Source organism: Heloderma suspectum, chromosome 4 (genome assembly GCF_057233095.1).
Source record: "Heloderma suspectum isolate Gila_16-S chromosome 4, 16-S_ref, whole genome shotgun sequence".
NCBI classification, from domain to species: domain Eukaryota; kingdom Metazoa; phylum Chordata; class Lepidosauria; order Squamata; family Helodermatidae; genus Heloderma; species Heloderma suspectum.
Window position 1 is genome coordinate 111,135,474 of NC_139461.1, and position 26,875 is coordinate 111,162,348.

Genomic DNA, 26,875 nt, shown 5'->3' on the forward strand with positions numbered 1-26,875 from the left:
CGCATGCGCCGTCGCAGCGGCGAGCTAAAAGGCCGCCCCACCGCGGCGGCCGTTGGAAGTGAGGGTGAGATGAGCAGCGGGGGCTCCGCGCCCCTGAGCCCAAGTACAACTGGAGAGTCACCGCTTTCTGCTGCTGGGGGCAAGAAGTGGCACTCGCTGGGGTCAGCGCCGCCACATCCTATTTTAAAAGGTAAGGCACGCTGGAGGTGACGGCCCTCCCTTATACTCCCCTCAGTTACGAAACCCGTGATTAACTGACGCGGCTGCTGCGCATGCGTGGTGTGGGGGTCGTAAGGCGGAGGCGCGCATGCGCTTTAGTAGGCGCGAACAGTTGCAAATATTCCACTTACAGCCGTGTCCGGGCAATGGCGAGGCAGCCGTGTGCAGCTGTCGAGGCAAGCACCTGGCAACGCTGTGCTAAGCGTGCTTACTCGTAAATAAGCCCAACCGATTTGAATGGGCTTACTCACAAATAAGGGTTGCAAAAATGCTGACAGAAAAGATCATGCGTCTTCTAAAAAGGGCGGGCATAAAATAGATCGCCAGGTGTTTTGGACTTCAACTCCCAGCATTCTTGACCATTTGCCGTGCTGGCAGGGGCTTCTGGCAGTTGAAGTCCAAAACATCTGGAGATCTACTTTCTGCCCACCCCTGCTCTAAATGCTGTATTTCCACAGGGTAGCTGTGTTAGTCTGTTGCAGCAAAACAACAATGTGTTGTGGCACCTTAAAGACTAACAATTACTTTGGATGTTGCCCACTTCATCAGATGCATCAAGTGTTTGAAGTTATGCATCTGATGAAATGGGCAATGTCCGTGAAAACTCAAGTCAGAATACATTTGATAGTCTCTGAGGTGCCATAAAACTCTTTCTTGTAAATACTGTATGTTATTGACCTGTTAAGCATATATCTGCACTAATATCCAGTGTTGGTGCCAGAAATGGTGGGGAAGGATATACTTAGCATAAACGTACATGGGAGAGGTGGGCATTGTAGATCAGTGTGCAATAAGAAAATCTTAAATACAAGTACTCCAGTATGTTTTTAAGTGATTAAGGGAGTCAGTGGCTAGACAGACATAGGACACATCGGCTTCCGGGAACTGACCTTGAAGCCCATGCTCCAAGATTGTTTTCCTGAGAACCAACCTTCCCCCTGTCCCATGCTGCCTTGCAGGCAGCTCAGAATGGCCCCGCACTCGGAAGAGGAGCGCGGAGTGGCGAAAAAGCGTTCCAAGGGGCATTCTGGGATGCCGGTAAATGCCGGTACGACACATCCAACGTGTTGTCCAACAGCTGCTTCCCCCGCTCCACCTTCCCATGGCTAGACAGCTGAAATCGGCTGTCTAGCTGCAAATGCAGGGCAGCTGAAGCACGGAGAGGACGATCTCCTCCGTGCTTCCCCTGCCCTTCATTGGAAAGGCAGCCGCTTCCGAGTTCAGAGGTGGCCACCTATCCCAGTAGGATTGCTCCCTCCAAATACAATCCTATGCATGTTCAGACAGAAAATTCCTACGGCTCCCAGCACTGGGGAATGCTTGGAGATGTAGGCCCTTTTTTTTTGTCTAAACATGCATAGGATTACACCCTAAGGCTGTAATCCTAGATTGGTTTACCTGAGAGTAAACCTCACTGAACTCAATGGGACTTATGTCTGAGTAGGCATGTAGAAGATTGCACTGTATTTAAATAAAGGGTTTAAGGCACAATCCTATGGCTGCTAAACAGTGGCTAGATGGCCATAGGATTGCTTGGTTTTCGGGAACTGACCTCTGAGCCCAGACTCTGAGGTCAGTTTCCGGAAAACCACCTCTGCACCCCCTCCCCCGCTGCCTTCGCATGGTGGTGTGGATTGTCCCCGGGCTCTGCATTAGAAAGAGCAGCGTGGAGCAGGGCAAAAGGCGGGGCGTGAGGAAGTGCCGGTATGCATCATCTGGCCTTCCCCCCACCCCCACCCCCTGAAGTTCTGCAGCTAGGCAGCCTAAATCAGCTGTCTAGCCGCAAATGCAGGGTGGCTGGAGTGCGGAGGAGAAGATCCCTTCTGCACTCCACTCACCCTGCATTGGATAGGCAGTTGTCTCCAAGTTCAGGGGCTGCTGCCTAAGTGCTTGTCAGTCTTTGTACTTACAGTCAGAACCGTAGTAGCCAAGAGCAAGTTCTTACTGAACATTTGGGTACAATATTTTGCCTGCAATCTTTTCCTTTTGCATTTGTAAGTAAAAGCCCAGGCAAGCGTTCCTTCCTTTGGTTCAGCTGTGATATCAAGCCTTTGGAAATTGCTTAGACATTATAACTGTGATCCAGTGAAGTTATGTGCTAGCCCTTTTTGTAGTCAAAAGCCCACGCAGATGGTTTGCTGTGTCTCTGGTACCTAGGGGAAAGCACTTTCCAGATGACACAGCTCAGGCTTCCTAAAATTAAATAGCTGTTTTACTGCCACACAAACCTGGAACATGATTCAGCAATAAAGCAGGAGCTCTAGAAAACCTCTTCACCATCATCTTGAAGGGAATTCCCCCCTGGAATTGCTGGAAAAATGGGAGGAAGCAGAAAGTGGAAGAGAAGAGAAGGGATGAGCTGCTGAACAAGAAGATGGGGGGAAGTGGGAAAGGGAGAGAGTATATTTGGAAGGGGGCGACTCACCATGTTTTCTTACAGGTCCCCAGTAATACATATTTTGAATTGTTTTTATGTAACATGTCTCGTTACTTTTCTTACAGATGTTGGAGAAATATATTCCCGACTTCTGGACCACAGACCAGTTATTCAAGGTGAAATTCGTTACTTCATTAAAGAATTTGAAGTAAGTTTGATATCATACATTTTGAAATAATATACACTGAAAATAGAGAACAAGTTATTTCTGAACTAAAAAATATAGGGTAGTATCCAAGATTGCCCATGCTTCAGCGGGACCCACCACTAGTGCAATGGAGAGGTTGTGGTTCTAAAAGCAACCCAAAACGAGCAGAAATACTTGTTGCCAGAACGAGGAAGGTCAGTGGAGCTTGCAGAAGGAAATTCCGTTGACCTGTCCCAATCTAGAAATAAGCATTTCCACTTGTTTCTGGGGTTGCTTTTAGAACCGCTAGCTTTCTGCCATGCAAGCGATGGGTCCCGCTTGCGCAACAGCATGAGCAGGAGTGCAGCAGCAGTATTGGATACATGAAGATTAAAAATGATATATCATGATGCCAGCTTTTTTGCTATTTTTTAGAAAAACTTCAGGTATATAAAAAAGTAATCTAAAATATTAAGCATATATCAAAATCACTGGCACTTGCTTCCAAGGAAATATACAGCTTTGGGGTGTTTGCATTACTTTTGGGTGTTCCTCTTAAAAATTCCCGACATTCAAATTTAATGACCAGATCTTCAGAAGCATGAGAACCATAATTTGAGAATACATTATCTTTCTAGTAACCAAACTTTGTACACCTGCAGCACATTTTTCTCTGAATAATTTTAAGTTCTTGTCTGTCTGAAATATGCAAACATTTTTAAAATGGCCAAGAATATAAGCAAAATTATAATTTTCATTGTTAAATAGATATCTGTATAAAAATCATAATGTTGAATATATTTGCCACAAGATGGCAGCAGAACTTTAAGATGGGTGGGCAGAGAGGGATGTGGAACCTGACTCTAGCTCTCAGTCTCTCATGTTGGTTTTCCTTCAAAACTGGATGATGAAATGATCAAAACCAAGACTTCAGGTTTATTAAACATTTGTTTTTTGAAAATGGGATGTTTTTTACAGGGAATGATGAGGATGTGGGGACAGAGGTGCTTCAGAACATTCTGAAGCATTAACAGTGCAATTCTGTGCATGCTTACTCAGAAGTAAGTCCACTGAGTTCAGTGGGGCTTACTGCTAAGCTCCTAGAGACGTCTGATCTGGCCACAGTCACATATGCTTTAGTTACATCCTTTTTGGACTCCTGTAACATGCTGTACATGGGGATGCCTTCGAAAACTGGTCAGAAACTTCAGCTGATCCAAAATGCTGCGGCCAGCCTGTTGACCAGGCCATTTGCAGGGAGCACATGATTCCCTTGTTACAGCAGCTTCACTGGCTACCGGTCTGTTTCCAGGCAGCATTCAAAGTGCTGGCTATGACCTATGAAGTCCTATACGGCTTGGGACCAGGCTACCTGAAAGACCACCTTCTCCCATACGAGCCTGCCTGGTTCTTAAGTTCTTCAAGAGAGGCCCTTCTTTCAAGACTGCCACCTTCAGAGGCACATTTAGTGGTGACATGAAAGATGGCCTTCTCGGTGGCTGCTCTCAGGTTGTGGAACTCCCTCCCGAGGGAGGCTAGGTGGCTCCCTCTACACTGCCCTTCTACTGACAGGCAAATGCTTTTTTATTCAAGCAGGCCTTTGGCATGTAAGCAGGTCTGTTGGGTTGGATGATGTTTCTATTCTGTTATTGTTGTGGTTGTAATAGAGTGTTCATGCATTTGTTTTAGTATTGTTTCAATCAAGTTTTATTTATGATGGTAAGCCTCCTGGAGTGCCATTTTTCTTGGTAGAAAGGTGGGGTTCGAATCCAATCAAAAAAATAAATAAAGTGTATACAGGATTGCAGTCTAAGTGAGCAAGATCTAGATGTGATATACTGCTTAACAGTAGAGTTCTGTGCAAGTCTGCCCAGAGGTAAGTCCCATTGAATTCAATGAGGCGTACTCACTGGTAAGTGAGAACAGGATGTAGCCTAAAAAAAAATTTAAAGGGAGGTTCTATTGGCTATCATCTGAATGCCAGCATATAATAAAAACTTGGTAGAATATTTAGAATTCCTCTCTTTTTATTTTTCCAATAGGAAAAACGTGGTCTCCGAGAAGTGCGGGTTCTTGAAAACCTGAAGAACACAACTTTTGAGGCCAATGACCAAACTCTGCCAAAGTGTGAACAAGTCATGCATGGAAATCTAAAGGAAGCACTCAGGAGATGTAAGTTGGACGTTTATTTGTTTTCTTTGGGTCCTTGTGCATTCACAGGATACTGACAAATTGTGTGGTTCTCAGATAGGTACTAACCTGCTCCACCACCCATCTGAAATTGATGAAGTAATTTTCTGTAGGTTGCCACCCAGTCTGGCAATATATATGAGCCTGAGCAGTAGGCTACATAATTTGGCTACTACAAAATGCATCATGAAATTGGCACTGTTCCATTCTCTGTACTGACAGGAGACCCTTCCCAAAATAGGCATGGTGATGCAGATACCATTTGACATTACCCTTTTTCTGCCCCCCCCCCCCAACTTCACCTGCTCAATGGGGGAGGAATAGCACAGGCAAAGTCGCCCCAACAGAGGTGGCAGCTGGAGGCATTCTCCAGCCAGTGCCTCAGTCGGGAGCAGAATGGACTCGGGGGCATGGCCATGCCTCCTGATGTCCTTCAGCCCATGGAAGGGGTCATCTTCCCCCCCACCCCACCCAAAACTAGTTCCCCACTCCTGTTACATATAGTATTATAAGCTACATTCAAAATGAGGAAGAGATGTGAGTGCATGACACTTATTCTGCAATGAAAATGTCAAAGAAAGGTGCTGTTTAATTTAATGGCAAACTGCTTTTTGCCATTTCAAAAGCCGGACATGCTGCCAAGAAAAACATCAAAGAAGTCTCCAGCTGTACATGCAGTTTCCTCCTTCCCCTCCTTGTATTATAATCATTACCACTTGCATTACCTGTATGTTGGGATGTATGGAATGTGTAGAATCCATTCCATCTATGTTTCGTGGATTGTCAGGCACCTTTTGTTCTGTCATCCGCCCATCACCGGAATAAGATTTTTTTTGTTTCTGGATTTGTGCAAATATGCATTTGTGCAAATGTGCATTTTGTGATTTCGCATGTGAGAAAATGTGCAAATTCCCCCCAAATGTGCATTTTTACGCTTTAGCCTATGGGGGAAATGTGCATTTCTAGCTTGGGTTTTTTATTTTGTGTATTTTTCTATGACAAAATTTCCGCAAAATTTGGGAAAGCTAGAAAACCGGTCCGCAAGTCTGTAAGCTCTCAGTTTTGAGGGAAGCTGGTAATGACTACATATTCAACCAGACTTGGGAGAGATTCTACTCATCTTTACATCTATATTTTTAACCTTTCATGTTTAAAAGCAGAAGGTAGCTAAGGATGTTCTGTGACCCTGTAATTTTTAATGTGGCATAGTTTTTTCAGTGTCCTGCATAGATCCTTAAATTTCTCCACGACTAGTAGAAACACTGTTACACAAAATAAGTGAATATGCAGATTTGCGGACATTGCATAAAGTATACGTAGGTTGCAGAATTCAGCTTTCCTTGGTGCAGAATTTAGAAGTTCACCCAGCCATTTCCATGATCATGCTTATTGCTGCACGAAAGTGAATATTGCTGCAGTTTTGTCCTCTCCCTAAGCTTTTATTTGTTTCCGTATATACACTTAGGCAAAAAGGGTCTCCTGGCTCCAGATGGAAGTACCACAGTGGTCAAAATCCACAGTTTCTGTGTGTAGTGAGATCCTACAGGTTGGAGCCAGACTAAGTCATGCTTTATGCCCACTGAAATCAGTGGGAATTGAGTTAGTCATAACTCAGACTTGGTCTGGATCCCTCCCAGTGTAGTTACTCATCTCAGAAAACTGTCCATTAGGGTGAGAATGGTCGATGAAACAATTGTAACCTATATATTTCAGTACAGGTAGCCAATGAAATGATCAACAGACTCCAGCAGAGGGAGCAGGAAGAAAGACAGGTAAAGGTTAATATGATATACTTACAAACTAGCTAAGATGTTGTGCTGAGTCTAACCTACAAGGCATTCTAGTGATATCTTGTATGCCTTTTGCCTCGCACGGAAACACTGTATGGCTTCAAATGGTCTATTGCTTGGTGTATTGCTCTCTTCTACTCCTTGGTCTATTGCTCTCTTCTACCCAGTTCCTACCATTCATTTGGTTATGCTACAGTAAATGGGATTTGGTGTTTGTATTTTTGTTATTCTTTAAATCTCTTGCAAGAGTTCTGCTATTGAGTCTTTAGTTTACATTAGAATAGTGTGCCTACCACACCATATAAGCCAGGAAGAAGAACCAGTTAAAAGATGCTTCAGACTATGGCCTGTGAGTGCGGTGCCTGTATGCCTTGGGACTAATGTGAAGTTTCTGTCCAGATATACACTGTCAATCCATAAAGCGAAGCAACATACTGATTTGATCACTTTTAGCCTGACATAGCTTTAAGCACAGCTATTCACAGGTAATACCAGTCCATAGTTCTGCACTGTGTAGACCTTGCAGACAAAAATGGACATTCAGCTCCCATCAGATTGAAATTGCTGTGTGGTAATGTGGATGAGCTCTGAGATTCATGATGACTGCTCTGTAACAAATATTCATATTATTAATGAGCCTCCAGTAAAGCAGAAGTACACTTTCCTTTCAAATAGTTGCAACAAATGTAGAAAGACCTAAGTAAAGCTGCCATTAGTGAATCTTTCAGAGTCGCTATAATAAAAACTGAATTACTAGATCCTCTTACATTTTGTGTGTGGAAAATGTTTCTTAGAATTTCCTTCACAGCTAGAGAAAAGGGAAAGTGATGGTTAAAGAAACCGAAATCCTTATTTTGTGTGGAACAAAAAATACCCAACAGAATGGAAATGTAAATCTTTCCTGGTTAGTTGAAAACACTGAACATATTATGAATCCAGCTTATTGAAATGGAAGTGTTTCATACTTGTGGATGTTATTTAATGAAAGGCCATATTATAAGAACATGTGACTCACTGGAATCTCTCACATGGCTGCACATTGCTTGTTTGTAATACACATATTCTAAAACCTCAGGATTAGGAAAAACTGCAAGAAGTTAATTCTCCATGTTACTTCTGTACTTCACCATTGCGGATAGGCAACCTGTTCAGTTTTTTCGGCTGTAATAGAGATGCTTTGTAAGTAGGTTGCAGCTGTATTGAATGTATCTTATTTCTATATCTCAATAATGGGTAAGAGTAAAATGCTATCAGACACAGATACAATTCCTAATTACCTTAACTTGGCTAAGAGATTGTACTCCAATGAGTGTACTGCAGACTCACACATATCCCTCCCCCAATCCTCATGCATTCATTCCCTCTTCCCTTCCTTTTTTGGAGCTAACCATGAGGCAGTCTTAAATGTGCACCATTGTTAATACTAACCATGGTTACATTTACCAGAGTCTGTAAAATCACAGCAAACTCTGGTGGCAACTTCTAGTTTGAACCTAACCACAGCTAAAGTTAATACTGGTGCAGATGTAATGTTGTACTATGGTAAGGAAGTTCTGAGGAGGAAGATCCGCACACTCGGGAGAAGGGAAAAATAAGGATGGGTGGGTTCTACAAGTCTACAGGACACTCCCAATCTCTGGAACTTTACATCTGCAATATGTTATAATAAAGGAGGATATTGTGACCCCTAAAGAACATAGAATGTGATCTGAAAAATTGTTCACCTGAAGATATCTGTAATACATACAAGAGAGCTGCGCACCAAAGCATGTATAATGCCTGTTAACTCAAGGCAGGTATCGACAGGCTAAACATATGCAATAAGAAACATGATCTACCATATAAACAATGGCTGCATTCAGATGTCATGATAAACCTTGGTTTATAGTGATGGTAATGAGCCTGAGCATGCCTCAGGCTCATGTACTCCCCACTCCTCATCTGGTGTGGCTGGAGATCAGAAGCTTTTGCTTCTATTGTTGATTAACCACAGTTTAGAGTTGTGTCCAAATGGACAAACTCTTGCTAATCTTAACTATGTGTTTTTATTTAAACAAGCCCATTTCAACCCATGTCTTATGACGCTGGCTACTTTCAATGAACTGTGTTTAATCTTAACCACAGTTTGTCAGGATTAGTTGTAATGCAAAACGGTGGTTAATCAAAAATGGAAGTGAAAGCTTCATATCTTCTTGCGGCCACACCACTGGGGTACAATCACATGAGCCCAAAGCTCATCTAGATTCATTCCTGTTACAATAATCCATGGTTTATTGTGACATAGGAGTACAGCCATTATGCCAGATTTACTGTGAGAGTTAGATCTCATGAGGCCTGTAATTCAAAAAAGAATTGAGAAATCAGCTTTTCAGAGAAGGAGAATGGAAGGAAGTAGAATGGAGGCCGGGGGTGGGGGAGGGGAACCAGGAGGAATTTGAGGTAAACTGGGCAGAGATGAGAAGCACACGTGGCTAGAAGCTTCAGAGGCTGAGGAATGCTAAAGTACATCCCTTGATTTGAAAGTACTAGCCGGATCCTAAATTAGCCAGCCAGATGGACTAATCTAGTAAATAAAATAAAAATAAATACGTTGTTTTTAGTGTTGGCTTATGCTGATATGTAGAAAGTGCTTCTTTGATTTAGAGATTAAATTATTAATGTCTAAATTGCAAGAATTTGTAGAATTAGACTACCTGTTGAATGTTTGGAAACTTCAGCTGGTGTAGAAAACAGCTTTTTGTCTGTTTAGTAGGAATGGTAGACAATTTGGGTAGTTAACAGAGTTTGAGGTGTGAGAAATACAAAGCATGGATCTGTGGCATGGAAAGCTAGCATTTCTTTAAGGTGAGGTTATTATGATTCCAATATCATGGTTGTCAGTTCAGGCCCTAATGTTGGCCATCTTTAACGCTTAGTCAGTAAATTGCGAAAGTAATTGAGCCAGTGTGGTGTAGTGGCTAGAGTGTTGTACTGGTAGTCAGGAAATCCAGGTTCTAGTCCCACTCAGCCATGGAAGCTCACTGGGTGACTTTGGGCTAGTCACAGACTCTCAGCGCAACCTACCTTACAGAGCTGTTGTGAGGATAAAGTGGAGAGGAGGAGGCAGAGATTATGTAAGCCGCCTTGGGTTCCTTAACAAAGAAAGAAAGGCAGGATAGAAATGTAATGAATGAATGAATGAATGAATGACTTACAAAAGCAGTGCCAAATGTACATGTTCCTTAACTGTTTGCATCATAGAGATAGAAGGGACCAAAAGATTGTCCAGATTCAGGTCACTATTGATGTGTAGGGTCATTCACTGCAAGTCCCTTTACGGATTGACCTGTGCAGACCAAATCACAGTGTGCTCCAAGCAGAGAACAGGTGCACTGCAGAAGGGTGCCTGCAGAGTTCCCAGTGAACAAAGCAAGCAAACCAGGCTACAAGCTATACAGAAAGGCAAAAACTTCTTAGCTAATCTGCTCAGGAGAGAATCCCTTTCTGTCCCCATATATAATATGTTGATTAGTCTTCCCAAGGGAGATTTTCTTGTGGAGCAACTCCAAGTTCCAGGATATTATTGATCATTATATGGGGAGATATTTTATTCATAAATGCATTTGATTTATTATGACTGTTCTTGTTTGAAGAATGTAAGCTATCCCTGCATGGGAAATTTTAAAGCATTCGTATAAATGACACATTTTTCACCTTAGCTATGGAGCAATACGGAGGTTTTAGTATTGGCTGAAGTAAATATATGCTGAGCACGTGCCACAAACCATAAAACTGCCTTGTCTTCTGTTTACCATGCCAGACTCATCTTGTGCTGCTTTATGGCTTAATTGGAAAGGACTGTTAACAAAATTATTTAGAGTCAGCTTTAGTTTACTCAACAGATTTCCTTTCCAACCTCTGTGCCACCCTGGGAAAGCCAAAAATTAATTTTTTTAATTGATGACTTTCCTTACTTTATGTGCGTCATTGGGCTGCTTCTTTCTTCATGAACAAGACAGTCCTGTGTCCTGGCTACACTGCATATTTCTAAAGTGTGTATATCTAAGATGGAGAGTGACAGACACTATATACAGGGTTCTTGTGATTCAGAGTAATTTGTTAAAAATAAATAAATTACATGAGCATATCAAAATCAGGAGTAGTGGTTGCAATACTACGTCTCATGTATTTTGCTGAAGTTAACTATTGACACTGGATAAGAGAGACTATTAAACAGAGAAGGCACTGCTTATTAAACTTTCAAGTCAAATATTGAATATTGCCAGTCCAGAGTGAAGCCAACAACTTACTATGTCTGTCTGCATATTTAGTTGGCGGCAGGGAGGGGGGGTGTTAATATAAAGTGACCAATATGATGATTAAACACAGAGATTTTGGTTGGGTTGTTGGTTTACTTAAATTTTCCTTGTACTGTGCCTTCTTCTGCAAGAGCACCTGAAGCAATTTACACACAAAGCAGAACATTATAGAATTTACAACCCAAACTCACAAATGGAAAAGCACAAGGAGAGCAATCCTATGATCCCTGGACAAGTGTCCCAGGGACTATAGGCTGGCTTGGAATCCCCCTCCAAGGTCAGAGACCATACTCCGATCTCGAAGGGGGAGTCAGAAATCCACCCCCTCACAGCCGGTCTGGAGAGAATTGTGCTGGCCGCCTGTCCGAAATTGGAAAATTGACCTGGTATCGGGGTGAAAGGGGCATTCTGGGGGGAGGGGAGGAGACCAGAAAGGCCAGGATACAGTTTATCCTGAGCTTGCTCCGGCCTCCTTCCCTCCCCCTCCAAAGCACCCTGGCTAGACAGGCTGAAAAGTCCATCTAGCGAAAAAAGCAAATATCAGAGGATGGGGAGGCCAAGACTGCCTCTGCCATTCCTCCTGCTATGCCAGCTTCAGCACTGCATGGCATAGGAATCTCAGGAGCCTCTGAGTTCAAGGGCTTCCAAGCAGTGGGGGTGTAGTCTATAGGACTGTGCCCTTAAAACAGTATCGCCCAATTTACAAACAGCAGCAGTATAAGAAAAGAAACAATATTGTGAATGCAGGCAAAAAACTAGCTTTAGCAGATAAAATTGCTTTTGACACTTTTAATAGTGAAAACTGCTGAAAGCAGTCAACAGTAGGCAGTTTGCTATTGAATATTGCTCTGCAACAGTTCTCAAACCATGAGGCAGACATCCCCAGGAAGGTATGGATAACTGCAATGGGATTCATACCTTCTAACCTGAAGTATTTGTCCTAATTGGTAGAGGAAGCAGAGGACCCCTCTTAACTGCTTCTGAGTCAGCACAATACAGAATATCGTGTGTCCCATAATGTGTTCTGATTTTTCAGCCTTGACTGAAAAATACATGGATCAGCTATCTACTGCAGACTCTTTGCTCTCCTAAGATCCATTCCCCAAACGCTTGAAGCAGAATGCTTGGTTCTGTTTAGCCCTGCTTCTTGCCTTTTCTTTTGATCAATCGGTGTTGAAATGATGAATGTTACTACAGATAAACTATATTCCACTGTTACACCTGGGCTCTGTTGGCATCAGCTATTTTTTCCTGTGATAACATCCTAGAATGTACTGGGAACAAGTAGTGCAATGTGTACCACATCCGAAGTGGTTCCTGGATTTAAACCCCACTTGCATATACTGTTGTTGGAAAATCAGTATGTTATTAGAGAGGTAATAATGTCCTGTAGTATTTTTCATGGGGTCTGAACATTGTTCCCAAAACATCCAGGCAGCATGCTGAATAAACCTATGAGAAAATTTACTTACAGACAGGTGCACCAATCTTATGATTTCAAGCAGCAAGCCATATGGTATATGTACATCCATCCAAGCAACTGTAATGGGCAGACATGTGTATGCCATAACTTTCTGAAGTCCACCCTTCCCCCTCACTTTGATTTTCAAGCAGAAACTTCGAAGCCTACCCATGTGCAATTCTTATTTGCAAGTAGGTATGCATGCTGCCTCTTGCACTTGCTTGTTTCTTGCTTGTCTTCTTTCCCAAAGTTGCTCTGTTAAGCTATGTACGTACTATGAGTTGTGAACAGCAATTGGGGAGTTATATCAAAATGAAAGGAAACTGCAACAGAGGTGGTCTGGGGCAAAACCGCCATTGAACAATTGTTTTCTCACATAGAGGGCCCCATTATAAAGTCTGAGGACCCCTGCCACACTGAAAGTTGGCTTCCTTTCTTGTTCTGTTTAACAGTGCCACAAACTCCACACTATAAACTACCTGTCATCTTCTAGAAACGGCATTTATAACTTCCTTTTTCTTCTCAGAGTCAGACTGAGAAGATAATGGCTGGTGAAACACAACGTATAGCACTGTGGGAGGAATTCATGAAGGAGCAGCACAATCTAAAAGCAGTTGTGGATGAAGAGCATGCAAAAGCTATGGAGCGCCTTAAAGATCAATATGCTGCAATGGAAAAGGACCTCGCCAAACATACCCTTTAAGAAACTCTCATTCGCAGTGAGACTGTTCCTCATTTGCAGTATTACTTCCAATCTTATTCCAACATTTTCCAGTTTCAGGATTGCCAACACACTATCAGAATTCAGACAACATAGCAGGAATAGCAATGATGTAAACCCCACCCCTGCCCCTGACCTTGGTAACAACTGGAATTGGTCTCTAGGACTGATTTTATGTTCAGTGTTAATTTTTTAGAAGCATCAGGTGTACACAAGAGCGGAAACAGTATTCTTCAACAAACTAGGCTAGTTCCACTGTATCTGCTCATAATTATCTATCTTTTAAATACATTTTATTCTTTATGCAGGCCATTTGAATGAGGTTTCATGTTAGTCTTTCCCAAAGAGAAGAAACTGTTGGAGATGGGTTACTTTGGCTAGGGAAGTAACCTAACTATTTGCAGAGGTATTGTGATGCTCTGACTTTCAGAACAATGTTGATTGTGAAAATTAAATTGTAAAAATTCCCCAAAGCCACAAACCTGTGGACATACAATGGTCTGAGGTCTGTGGATGAATTCTTTATGCTAGTAAGGTCACCACAAAGACAGCTGGAATGTCTTGGAAGAAATAATAATTATAGCCAGATTGTTTTGATTAAATAGAATAGCGAGAAAGGATGACAACCTAACAACTTTTCTTCTGTTAACGTATCCAATATGTATTTGGCCTGCTGGTGGTTCCGTGTGTAGTACAAGGAATACCAACCTTGCTGGGCTCTGTCACCCAAAGTCCATGACAGAATTTAATGTTCTATGCAGGATGACTTCTACTTTTTCGTGAACATTGCAGATGAGCAACTCTTACTGGAGCTGAAGAACTTCACAGATCAATTTGTGTTCTTACAAATAGGTGGTATTATGAAGTGTGACCAACTCCTGTCCTCACTGTGATTAATCTGCATTAAATATTAGCATAATGGAGGGAAAGCTCCTTGATTAGCCCTTTGTAACCTAACCTTTTTTTAAACAAAAACATTAATAACAGGATGAAAGCTGAGGCAGGCTAAGTCAGGAACAGGAAAATCAAGTGTTATTTTAACAGCTAGGCAGTGTGTAAAATAGGAACATGTAAAACAAAATTACTTATTATCTGCGTTGCAACTGCAATAGGCCAACAATGGTTGCCTGTGTGAATGTATGGCATAATGTCAAGGCTCCATCCTGGCAGCCTGTTGATAATGTGATTAAAGTGAGCAGAGGAGATGGAATAAGTATTTGTGATTTCTTTCAATAACACTGAACGTCTGCCAAGCTGCTCTGTCCACTACCGTAGGGCTGACAGCTTCATCAATCATCATCAGGTACCTGGACTGAAAAGAGCACTTGCCAACACTGAGACATGCTGGAATGTTGTTAATTCTCTCGTGGATTGGTAGCGGGGTTGACCGGGCAGATAGATGACTTTAAACCATTTCACACCCTAGAGGAAAAAACAAACTTCTAACAAAATTCCTATTTAATGCAAAGCAATTTCTCAAACATCAATGTGAACCCATTGATGTATGCGCTGATGAGGAGTGCAGTAAATTAAGAGCGTACATGGTTTATTCCAAAAAAGTGAGACAGTTTAGAGAATGGCTCTTGGTTTTAACCCTTCAACCTTTATTGGTCTTTGGGGCAAATCTAAATTTTTCTAATTGACTGTTTTAACTTACATATTGAACATTATTTTTATCCTTATTCGAAAGAAATGAAGTTAAGGTGTGATGCTCTCAATGTGACCCTTCTGTCAGTTCATATCCCTGAGGGAGGGATATGAGGATGTTTGTTTATTTTATTTACAATATTTATATACCACTCCATATCAAAAGATTTCGGAGCAGTGAACAACAAAGATAAAAGAATAAAACAATTAAAACATTTAAAAAGAATTTCTGAATTTAATAAACCGCAGCTGGTCACTCAAGGAAGGCCTCTCGAAATAACCATGTCTTCAGGAGGTGCCAATGTTGGTGCCTGCCCGACCTCCAAAGGCAGGGAGTTCCACAGGAAGGGGGCCCCCACACTGAAGGCTCTTGTCCTGGTGGACTCCAGCCACGCCATGAGTCCATGTGGAACCACCAGGGACATGCTCTCTGATGACCTCAGTAACCGGGCAGGTTGGTAAAGAAGAAGGCACTCTCTCGGGTATCCTGAGTAATGCCCTAAGTAGTACCATATCTGTCAGCAATGGCAGCGTCACTTCGCAGAAGACGCAGCTGCCAGATCTCACTGTCTGGACATGGCAACCTTCAGTCCCTTTGCAACTCTGCCAGTTTCAAAAGCTTCCTTTTCTGTCCACTCCTTGCCTGCCAACAGCTCACAGGCCCTCCTGTGCCCAACCTATGAGTTTCCCTAGTTCCACTTTCTTCTTGACCCCTCCTTTCTTCAGCTTCATGCCTCCATTCATTAAAGCCCATTGTCTACTCTGTCCTGCCTCCTTCAGCCACTCTAATTCATAGCCAACCAGCCTGCTTGCCTACCTTGTACTTTTGCCTTTCTTGCCAACAGTATAAACCTTTTTCCATCCTTTGTTCCTATGAGCTCTTTTTTAATTATCATTTGCTCCTCATTTCCTCAAACCTTTTGTCTGTTCTACTCTTCATTATCAGGCCTCTTTTTCTTCTCCCTATGCTGTTTTTCTGCTTCTTGGTACTACGAGTGTGCAAGAAAAAAGGGTTGCTATTCCACTCTTTTTTGTTTTTTTATAAAACCTCATTCGTTGTTAAAATCACATTTGTTCTGTTGTTAATTTGCCATTTTTTAAATTTGTTTTAATTATTCCCTCTTGTTTCCCTTTGCTCGTAATGGGAGACAAAGCTGCTTTTCTGCTGCTTGTACAAAAGTTTCTGCTGCCTTTTCATCCAGTTGGCATGAAAGTTTTCAGACATTCTACTACCCCTCCAAAGGATCAGACCTGCCAAATTTCAGACAAATGGGGGAAAAGGCCCCCATTTTACAGACAATTTTAAAAGGCACTTAGTAGTTAGGCGATGTGTCTATCTAAAATGGCATTTAATGGCTCTTTAATGAGCTTCTGCCACGCGTTGAAAACGTGGTTGTTCAGGCAGGCATTTGGGATGGGTTAGGGTATTTTTAGAAATACAATGTTTTAATGTGTAAGTTTACTGTTTTAAACTGTTTGTACTGTTGTACATCGCCCAGAGTGGCTGGGCGACCGGCCAGATGGGTGATTAAGAAATTTAATAAATAATAAAATTAGTTTTAGTCCAGGACCATCAATAGCTGCTTACAAAGAGCAAACTAAAAACCCCAAGGGGATTTTAAGGCTCTAGGGACCAGTGACACTCCAAGCCTTGGGAGAAAGAAGCTACAAAGCCCCAGAGCTTGTGGTGAGATACTAGAGACAAAAAAGCCTCACGTGCATTTTACAAAATTGCAATATCTGCACTGAATACCCGAGGCATCTGGGAGGACGTGTGTGTCTTTTTCGTGTCAGAAAATTTCAACGTAAACTATAGAGGTCTATGAAATTCATGGAAGGGGCATAGCTTTGCTAACAAAATCTCTAACATAATATAGCTTCTGTTTTAGACTGGTCTACAAATCTTCCCTAGAGCTTGGTTGGAAAAGCTTTGAGGCCACACAGCCCCTTTCTCCTAAGGCTTGGGAGTGTCATTAGGCTTATCTACTGGTTCCTAGAATTTTAAAAATCTCCTTGGAGCTTTTAGCTTGGTCTGTGTGACCAGCAATGGGTGTCCAGAACTTGACCTAAAAATAGATCTAACTAAAAGCTGTTCACTCTGCCCTCCTCCCACACCTCCATCTGACTTAATTTGGCTATGGAGGAAAATGGAGAGAAATGAGTAATGAATATATTGCAATTTGGAACTCATTTGTTACTCTGGCATCAGTTTTGTAACAAATGGACTACATTTGCTACAAAATGAATCCACTCCATACGCTGCATACTGTAGTCTTGCCTTTTGGACTCCCTGCTCCTTAGTTTCCATACTTTCTAGGACTTTGCCTCTAAGCCCTTTTGTGCAAGATTAGCCAAACTGATCTCTCATAAAAGCTGGCCTGTTTGTAACATGCTGTTGTTGATAGTTTCATTTTCTCAGTACTTAGAATGTATGAATGTTGCATGACATCACAGCAGCTCTGCCAATAGTAACCAGAGACTTTGCCAACTGCCACAAGATCTCATAGTACTTTACAGTATTTATATCCAGACAAGCAGTCCTTATTTGTGATGGTTCTTATAATGGCAACACTTTTATTAGCAGAAATTTGTTGCAATGGGAAACTCCCAAGGACCAAATATTCAAAATCAACCATATTAATGGCTTTGCAAGTGGCTGGTGGAATTTTCAAAGAAACGTAAGAGATTGGCTTCTCAGTCCTAGCACATGTTCTTTGAACCAAGTAATTTTGTGTAACTTTCAAGTGTGTTTAATATTGAATCCTGAACCAGATATCATTTGATTCTTAAATCATTTAGGCTAGGTAGACAGTACTAAGACTTGCAAGACAAGGGTAGTCCACAGGCTTATGTTGTCTGTTTCAGCTTTAAGCACAAAGCAGAACAGATTCTAGGTACCCATTTTGGAGGTATGTATTGAGAATACCTTTTGTTTTCAGGAGAAGAGTCTGTATAGCCTATGGATAGTGTTGGACTTAATCCCTGTTCCACCATAGATTCATTGATTGGTTCGGGGCACATCTCTTATCTTTCAGCCTGCTTTCCCTGTACAATAATTATAATTACAGCTAGCCTATCTACCTTATAGGCTTATTGTGAGGGCAAAGATCTATAGGGTTGTATCCTATAAAGATCTATACAAGATCTATAGGGTTGTATCCAGTTAACCAACACACCCTCAAAGTTGGGGACCCTCCAGAGCAGACCGAGGGGGGGAGCTTCAGGAGGGGGGGGAAATCAGAGAAAGTCCCAGAAGTCTGCTTGTGCATCATTGGATTTTGCCCTCTTTTTTTTAACCAGTGTACATAAATTTGTACATAATTTCTACCATTTCAGAGATTTTTTTTTGACAAATAGAATACACATATATTGAAATTTTTAAAACTGCTGTGCACATCTTTGATAAAGAAGCATGTATGCATTATCTTATATAAAAAAATCTGTCATACTTGAATTGAAATATTGATATACTACAAATATAAAGGAGTTGGTGAATTGTACTTCGGTCACAAAAAAGATAAATATTCAGAATGTTGACTGTTACACTAACTTCCAAGCTAATTGAAAATATCGCCATCCAACCCAACATGCTTAACTAACGCCTTCAAGGAGATAGCAGGAAATTCTGCATTCTACTTTATACGGAAGTTGCTGCCACTGTATTCCATGAATTATCTGCCCACAAGTTATACTGCTCACATAGACTACTCACGTATGCTGAGAAATGAAGGAGGAAGATGTAATATGTGAATGAGTCCACAAATGTGAATAAAGGGCAATCAGCTGAATATGTTAATATATACAGTACACTTCATTTGTACTGTGTTTGCTTTCTAGAAACAGCTGCTTTGTGTAAGACAGATGCAGAACATAACTTGGAATGCTGCTTGGCACACAGTTATATTCATCATAGCTGACAAGTGGGACCTGCAGCATAATAGAGTGCTTCTGTTCAGTGTGCCAGCCCAAGTCCAGGATACTCCATTCCCCACCAACCCTAGTTTTCTGTGTGTGTCCCCCGCAACCCCAACAGACACTTAGCATTGTGTGTCCACTGGGCATGCTCAAGCCTCACCTAGCTGTTTTGTGAGTTCCACTAAAACCTTGGCTCTCCAAAACATGCTCTCATTTCTCGGTGCCCCCATTCTGGTTACAGTCTGTCAGCACTTACTAGTTCGCTGTTAGAGGGAGCAATGCTTTTAATGGGCCAGGACAAGCTATGTCCCTGTACTCTGCCTTCGAAGTCTATAATTTCATAGTCACTTTCACTGGTTATGTAAAAAAACCCTCTTTTTCTATTGTTCGCTCAACACCTCATACAAAAAAGGAGGAAAACAATAGATTGTGATCAGTCAGCCAATAAAAATAGTTCAGCCTCTTAAGTGACATAATGAATTGTTGTTCACCAGCAGGTGTCAGTATGAGCTTTTAAGGTACTTTCTAAATGTGAGGTGTGTTTATCTGCATTCCCACCAGCTCTAACATCCCAGTCTTCAAACATTATTTACCAGTCAGTCCCACTGATTTCAGCTTCCTTTTAAGGATATCTCTGCACCAGCTTTTTTTTGTGTGTGAAACAATTTGGGTAAGACCAAATTTGCCTTGTACTGCTAACTTCTGTTTTCAATTAAATTGAGAAAAGTGCCCAGTGCGCTTTCTAGGTCCAGAGGGAGGGACGCCAGGGTAGCAAAAAAAAGGTGAAAAAGGTTGGTCTGTTGATTATGTAGCACTAAAACCATGATAAAGGAGCAGGGTTCACAGTCTCTTGGACTGCATGAATGGGAAGAGTGTGGCCAATGAAGAGAGTTACTGTTCCACACATGATGCTGAATGAGGTGGTACACTGAGGAATCAGACTTCTGGGGTCCATCTTTTCGGACTTTAGGTGTGATGATGGTAGTAATATTTTTGAATGCTTCCCCAAGGAAAAAGCTTTCCTACATATAGGAGTAGGGTGGCCAGGTGTCCTACAGTCCTTGATAGTGCTGTGCCAAATCCAGCTGCCTATTTTCAGGATTTTTTTCTCTCCCTTCAAAAAAATCATTGTTTTTTCTGCCTCTTTTGCAGAGATGGGGAGAATTTTCTCCTTGGGGAGTGGGACAAAGTTTCCACATACCTTTTTAAGGTTGAGAGGTGACTGATGGATCTTTTTCTTTTTTTCTCTTTTTTTTGTTTGTTTTTTACTTGAAAAACTCCCCCAGCATGAGAGGCTTCTCCAGCCCAGCAGCACTTCTTGAACCTCAATGAGACCACATGACCTCTCCCTCTCCAATAAGCATTCAGGAAGGACTCCCAGGGTGCAAAAGCTTCTTTGCAAAGAATAAATGGGACTTTGGGAGCTTTAGAAAAACACTTATCTTGCTTGCTCTGTGTTACTGCAAGGAAGAGCAGAATTCTTCTAAAGTCCTAAAATCCCTGATCATGTTTTGCAAAGAAGCTTCTGCAGCCCCAGAGCCTTTCCTGAATGCCTGTTGGAGAGGGTGAAGTCACATAGTCTCCTGGGAGTTCAGAAAGTGCTGCCAGCAGAAGAGTCCTGGGCTCCTGCAAGTGCAGGGGGTGTTTAAAAAATACAAAGAACGCCCCTCAGCCACCACCTACACTTAAAAAGGTAAGCCAAAATCCTGTCCGTCCCATGGAGAAAGTTATTCGAAATTCTCACCCCTCCCAGCCATTTCTGCCAGAGTTCTTGTGTGTGTGTCCCCACCCCCGAAAATGGAAGAATCAGTGTAGAGCCAGTGTAGTGTAGTGGTGAGAGTGACGGACTGGGAGCCGGGAGATCCGGGTTCTAGTCCCCACTTGGCCATGGAAGCTCACTGGGTGACTTTGGGCCAGTCACAGACTCTCAGCCCAACCTACCTCACAGGGTTGTTGTTGTGAGGATACAACGGTGAGGAGGAGGATAATGTAAGCCGCCTTGAGTTCCTTGCGAGAGGGAGAAAGGCGGGGTATAAATGCAATAAATAAATAAATAAATAAGAATCAAAATTTCGGCACAGCACTAGTCCTCAATTTGAAGGCCTATCCAGTCCAAGTCCAGTTCAAAGGCAAAGAAACATCAGAAGGGAAAGCTGGGAGGGGCCTTGAAGTTGCCTATCCACAGTTAGCACCTGGACAGCAGATGGAGCAAGCACACACGTCACCTGGTCTTCCCCACTATGGTGAGATATATTGTATTTCTATTTAAATTACAGTAATTCTGAATTTGCATCTACACGTATATAAAGGCATGTGCAAATTTTATGCAAATCTGTGCCTTCTTTTGGTCCTTTTTTGATGATGTGTAACTAGCAACCCTATATAGGAGGGAGGGCTATGTTAAACTTTCTTCCCTCATGTGCTAGTTTTCGATACATAGAGGAGCATTCAAAAGTATAATCCCCCACCTGCAATCTGAAGTTGTACAGCTCATGGACTCTGGCAACTCACTTCCCCATCTCATTCTGCATAACCTGTAGACCATCTCAGAGTGGGCTCAAGGAGGTATTTGCCGTGCTTCTGTCCAGGCCTTCGCAGGGAGGCCTGCCTTACATTTGGAGGAATACAGTTGTAGTGCTGACTTCCCTCTGCTATCCCCTTTTATTATTGCACATGGCAAGGCCAGTAATTGCTCAATTCATGTAGCTCATAGTAGGAATTAACAAGACTTCTTGAGGGATATCTTAATTCCAGAAGTAAGTCCTGCACAGAGGTTTGTTTCGGAGTTATTTGAAAACAGAGTTGCCAGTGGAATAGTCTTGGATTCTTGACACTGGTCACTGTCAGTTCACTCCCACATCATTAGCAAGGGGAGGCTATCATTCTGTGACCTGGTGAAGGAAATGTGTTTGTTACTTGAGTGTGCTGAATAAACACACCCTCCTTTCCTACCCCATCTTCACTTTGTAAAATAATTTCCTCCAATCCTTTTATATCAGTGTTTTTCAACCAGGGTTCCGTGGAACCCTTGGGCTCTGCAAGCATCATCCAAGGGTTCTGCCCCCTCCCCACCCCCCAAAATTGCATTTGAATTTTGTGGTTGATAAATAAATTACTTATGGTTTTAACTTTGTTTTTGTTTTGTTTTTTGTTTAGTGGGGCGAGGGGGTTGTAATACTATGCATACTTACTTGGGAGTGGGCCCCAATGCAACTAATGGAACTTAATTCTGGGTAAAAATCTACCCAGAATTAAGAACAAGCTACAAAATGTGATTGTGTTTGTTTGGCTAGGAGTGATTGTTGGATGAGTGGAGTGTATGTGTTGAATGGTTGAGGGTACATTTGTGTGGTGGGTGGGTGCTGAGAGTGTGTGGTTAGTTCTGGTGTGGTAAGGATGTGCTTGGGAAACTCTGACACAGGGACCCATGGAGGGAGCACCACTATCCCAGTGACTTGGGGCAGAAGGAGATATGGCAGGATGGTGGGGTTGGGACATCAAAGTACAATGGGCTACAGATGTTTACACACTGTTCCCCTTCTATCCCCTTCCTCTAGTTCTCATGTGCCTGGTAGCTCATCCACTGAGCCTTCCTGTCTTGCGGTACTGCTATTTAATGCCAGGTTGGTCCACAATAAAACTGCACTCATTCATGATTTAATCATGGATAAGAAGGCCAACCTGGTGTGTATTACTGAGACTGGGGTGGGTGAGCTGGGTGGGGTTGACCTGACACAATTCTGCTCACCTGGGTACTCGGTGCAGCCCCCACATAGGTTGGAGGGCTGTGGGGGTGGGAGTCACTGTGGTTCATAGAATCTCCATCACCAGGAAACCACTCTATCTTGGAGCAGGCCTTGAGGGGTTGCACCTGATGTTGGGCCATAGAGAGAGATTGGAGATGCTGCTGGTGTACCACCCACCCTACTGCCCAGCATCCTCCCTGACTGAGCTGGCAGAGGCGTTCTTGAGTGTGGTGTTGGAGGAACCCAGGATGGTGGCTCTGGGTGACTTCAACTTCCATGCTGAGGCTGTTCCTGGAGTTCCAGCTCGGGACTTCATGGCCTCCATGACAACCATGGGGCTGTCTCAGTTTGTCATCGGCCAGACACATGAAGCAGGGCATACCCCTGATTTGGTTTTTGCTCCAAGTTTGTGAGTTGGGTGGTCTGAAGATTGGGGGGGGGGGAGGCAAGTAACCCCATTTTCAGGGTAAGACCATTTCCTGGTGAGATTTGAACTCACAGTGCTACTTCCCTCCCGAAGGGTGGGGGACCCATTCGGATGGTCCGCCCCAGGAGACTGATGGAATCCAATAGATTTCTGAACGCTCTTGGGGATATTCCAGTGGAGAGAGCTGGTGATCCAGCCAAGGCCCTAGCCTCACTGTGGAACAGTGAGATGTGGAGGGCCATCGACTTGATTGCACCTGAGGGCCCTCTTCAGCACTTTAGAGCCCACTCTGCTTCTTGGTATACTGGGGAGCTGCGGTCAATGAAACAGGCTGGACGTCGGCTAGAGCACTAATAGCATAAGACTCGAAAGCAAAGGTGACCGAGCATGCTCTAGAGCACACAATCGTGCCTATTGCATGGTGGTGTGGGCAGCAAAGAAGGCTATTTTGCTGCTTCCATTGCGTCCTCCAGTAGCTGTCCAGCGGAACTCTTCCAGGTGGTCTGGGGGTTATTAACACCCTCCCCAGCAAATGGGACCCTGGCCCCGTCAAGGACCCACTGCAACCCTTTTTCATCGCACTTTGAGGACAAAATTGCTTGTATCCGCAGCAACCTTGCCTCTGTTCCAGTTGAGGTGTCTAATGCCACCATTTGTCCGATTTTATGGGATCATTTCCAGTTCCTGCAGCCTGATGATATGGACAAGGTGCTTGCAGCAGTGCAACCAACCACGTGCCCTCTCGATCCCTGCCCCTCTTTGCTAATAAAAGCTAGCTGAGGAGGTATGACTGGGTGGGTTCAGGGAGTGATAGATGCTTCCCTGCGGGAAGGGGTGGTCCCTGTTGTCCTTAAGGAGGCAGTACTGAGGCCATTCCTGAAGAAGCCCACTCTAATATTAGGCAACTACCACCCAGTCGCAAATACCCCTTTCCTAGGGAAGGTACTTGAGAGAGTTGTCACGGAGCAACTGCAGGCACTCTTGGAGGATACTGATTATCTAGACCCATTCCAGTCTGGGTTTTGATCTGGTTATACAACTGAATCAGCCTTGGTCACCCTGATGGATGGCCCTTATCGAGAGAGGGACGGGGGAGAGCAACCCTGTTAATTCTGCTCAACCTGTCATCGGCTTTTGATACCATAGACCATGGTATCCTCCTGGACCGACTGCGTGAGATGGGTATCGGAGGCACTGTGTTACAGTGGTTCCAGTCCTACCTATGGGGCCAATTTCAGAGAGTAACATTGGGTGACTATTCCTTGGCCCCTTGACAATTGAGCTATGGGGTGCCTCAGGGTACCATCTTGTCTCCAATGCTGTTTAACATCTATATGAATGCTATATGAAGCCACTGGGAGTGATCATTAGGGGATTTGGAGCTAAATGCCATCAGTATGCAGATGACAGCTCTATCTCCCTGTGACATCTGAATCAGGAGAGGCTGTGCAAATCCTGGATCAGTGCCTAATTTCAGTAATGGGCTGGATGCTGGCCAATAAACTGAAGCTGAATCCTGGCATGATGAAAGTCCTGCGGGTGAGTGGTTCCCGAGTCTGGGAGATAGGCTCATTGTCTGTTCTGGATGAGGTTGCACTCCCTCTGAAAGATCAGTTTCATTGTCTGGGGGTACTCCTAGATCCATCATTATTGCTGGAGGCCCAAGTGGCCACTGCGGCTCAGAGTGCCTTTTACCAGCTTCAGCTGGTTTACCAGCTACGGCCTCTCCTGGATAAGGATAGCTTGACCACAGTGGTACAGGCATTAGTAACCTCAAGGCTGGATTACTGCAATGTGCTCTATGTGGGGCTGCCCTTGAGGCTGGTCTGGAAGCTGGAGCTAGTGCAGAATGCAGGAGCTCGGCTGTTGGCAGCAGCTGCCCCTTTTCAGCATGTAACTCCTTTGCTGAGGGTACTGCACTGGCTGCCTATTCACTACCAGGCCAGGTTTAAGGTATTAGTAGTAGTGTACAAGTGGGGCCGCGGTGGCTTAGTGGTTAAGACGCTGAACTGCAGACTGGAAGGTCGGCAGGTCAGCAGTTCGAGACCTGAGTGCTGCGTGACGGAGTGAGCTCCTGTCTTCAGTCCCAGCTTCTGCCAACCTAGCAGTTCGAAAGCAAGAAATTGCAAGTAGATAAATAGGTACCGCCTCGGCAGGAAAGGTACGGGAAAGGTAACAGCGTTCCATGCACCTTGGTGTTCAGTCATGCTGGCCACATGACCACGGAAGCGTCTTCAGACAGCGCTGGCTCTTCGGCTTAGAAACAGGGATGAGCACCGCACCCTAGAGTCGGACACGACTGGTTGGGGACACCTTTACCTTTTTAGTAGTGTACAAAGCCCTAAACAACTCGGGACCAGGATACCTGAGAGAGCGCCACCTTCTTCACCAACCTGCCTGGTCACTGAGGTCATCAGAGGGCATGCCCTTAGTGGTTCCACATGGACCTATGGCCCAGTTGGAGTCTACCAGGAAAAGAGACTTCAGCATGGTGGCCCCTTTCCTGTGGAACTCCCTGCCTTTGGAGGTCAGGCAGGCGCCACCATTGTGTTGTTTTCGGTGCCTCCTGAAGACATTGTTATTTCGAGAGGCTTTCCCTGAGTGACCAACCATGGTTTATTAAGTTCAGAATCCATTCTTTTAAAATGTTTTAATTGTTTTAATTATGGGGTTTTATTCTTTTATCTTGTTGTTCACCGCTCCAAAATCTTTGATGGGGAGCGGTCTATAAATAAATAAGTGTAGCAGTAGGGTGTAAAGTGGCAATAGCTAATTGTATAGGGCTGAGTTCAGATTAGCATAAAAGATCGGTGTTAGGCCATGTTCACACAGTTACTTCAGTTTATCAAACACACTTTTAAGACTCTTAGGGGTGCAATCCTATGTATATTTAGACAGAAAAAAGTCCTACAATGCCCAGCATTCCCCAGCCATCATGGCTGGCTGAGGCATGCTGGGAGTTGTAGGACTTTTTTCTGTCTAAGTATGCATAGGACTGCGACCTTAGTGTTGGTTCCAGATTTAGTCATACTTAGAGAAGACTCATTGAAATCCATGGGGCCTAAGCTAGTCATGATTAACTTAAGAAATTAAGATCCCATTATTTCAATGGGTCTACTCAAAGTATGACTAAGTCTGGATTCAACCCTTGGGCTGCAGTTCTATACACCAGGGATGGGGAACTTGTGGCCCTCCAGATGTTGTACTTCAACTCCCATCATCCCTTGCCATTGGCTATGCTAGCTGGGGCTGATGAAACTTGCAGTTCAGTCTGGAGGGCCACATGTTCCCCATCCCTGCTATACACAATTAATGCCATGTACATCTCACTGAACTCAGTGGAGCTTACTTCTGAGTAGACATGCCTAGGATTTATCTATAAGGTTGTTTTAATGCCTGCATTGTCCATAGAGACTTTTCTCTGAGAAGGATTACTTTTGCTGATTCTTTGGAACTACTCTTAGAACATTCACAACTTTGAAAACTGCAGAAGTTAGGTTACTAGTCCTCTTCAAAAAGGACCTGGGATTCGTGCTCCTTTCTCACTTCATCTCCTACCACAGGATCAGTTCGCCCAATTTCTAATCTGGAAAAACTGTATGTGTAGTGGATCAGTAGGCTTCATGCTGTGCATGGCCTAACATTGTATTTATGTCAAAATATGTGATGTGAGTGTATGTATGTATGTATGTATGTACATTTCCTGCAACCCTTCCCCTTTAAAAAAAAGAAAAGTGGCTGGAAGAATTTCAGAAATCAGTTATACGCATGTTTGCCCATGTTGCACATGATGTCATACTGCGCCGGAAAGTGGAGCAACACTAGTGTGGAGAGGATCCACACAGTAGGAACCTTCCATGTGGCTTGGAGCTTCTCATATTACCTGAGTAGCACAG

General features: G+C 43.4%; 1 protein-coding gene across 1 annotated transcript; it reads left to right on the top strand.

Moving 5' to 3' along the window:
• The first annotated feature begins 3 nt into the window (after window positions 1–3).
• On the top strand, window positions 4–14,457 carry BLOC1S5 (biogenesis of lysosomal organelles complex 1 subunit 5). Its single transcript, XM_084850359.1, has 5 exons — window positions 4–190; window positions 2,722–2,804; window positions 4,826–4,955; window positions 6,687–6,745; window positions 13,050–14,457. Exons 1-5 carry the CDS (start codon window positions 4–6, stop codon window positions 13,224–13,226), a joined length of 636 nt encoding a protein of 211 aa, XP_084706485.1. The 3' UTR covers window positions 13,227–14,457.
• Window positions 14,458–26,875: the final 12,418 nt, after the last annotated feature.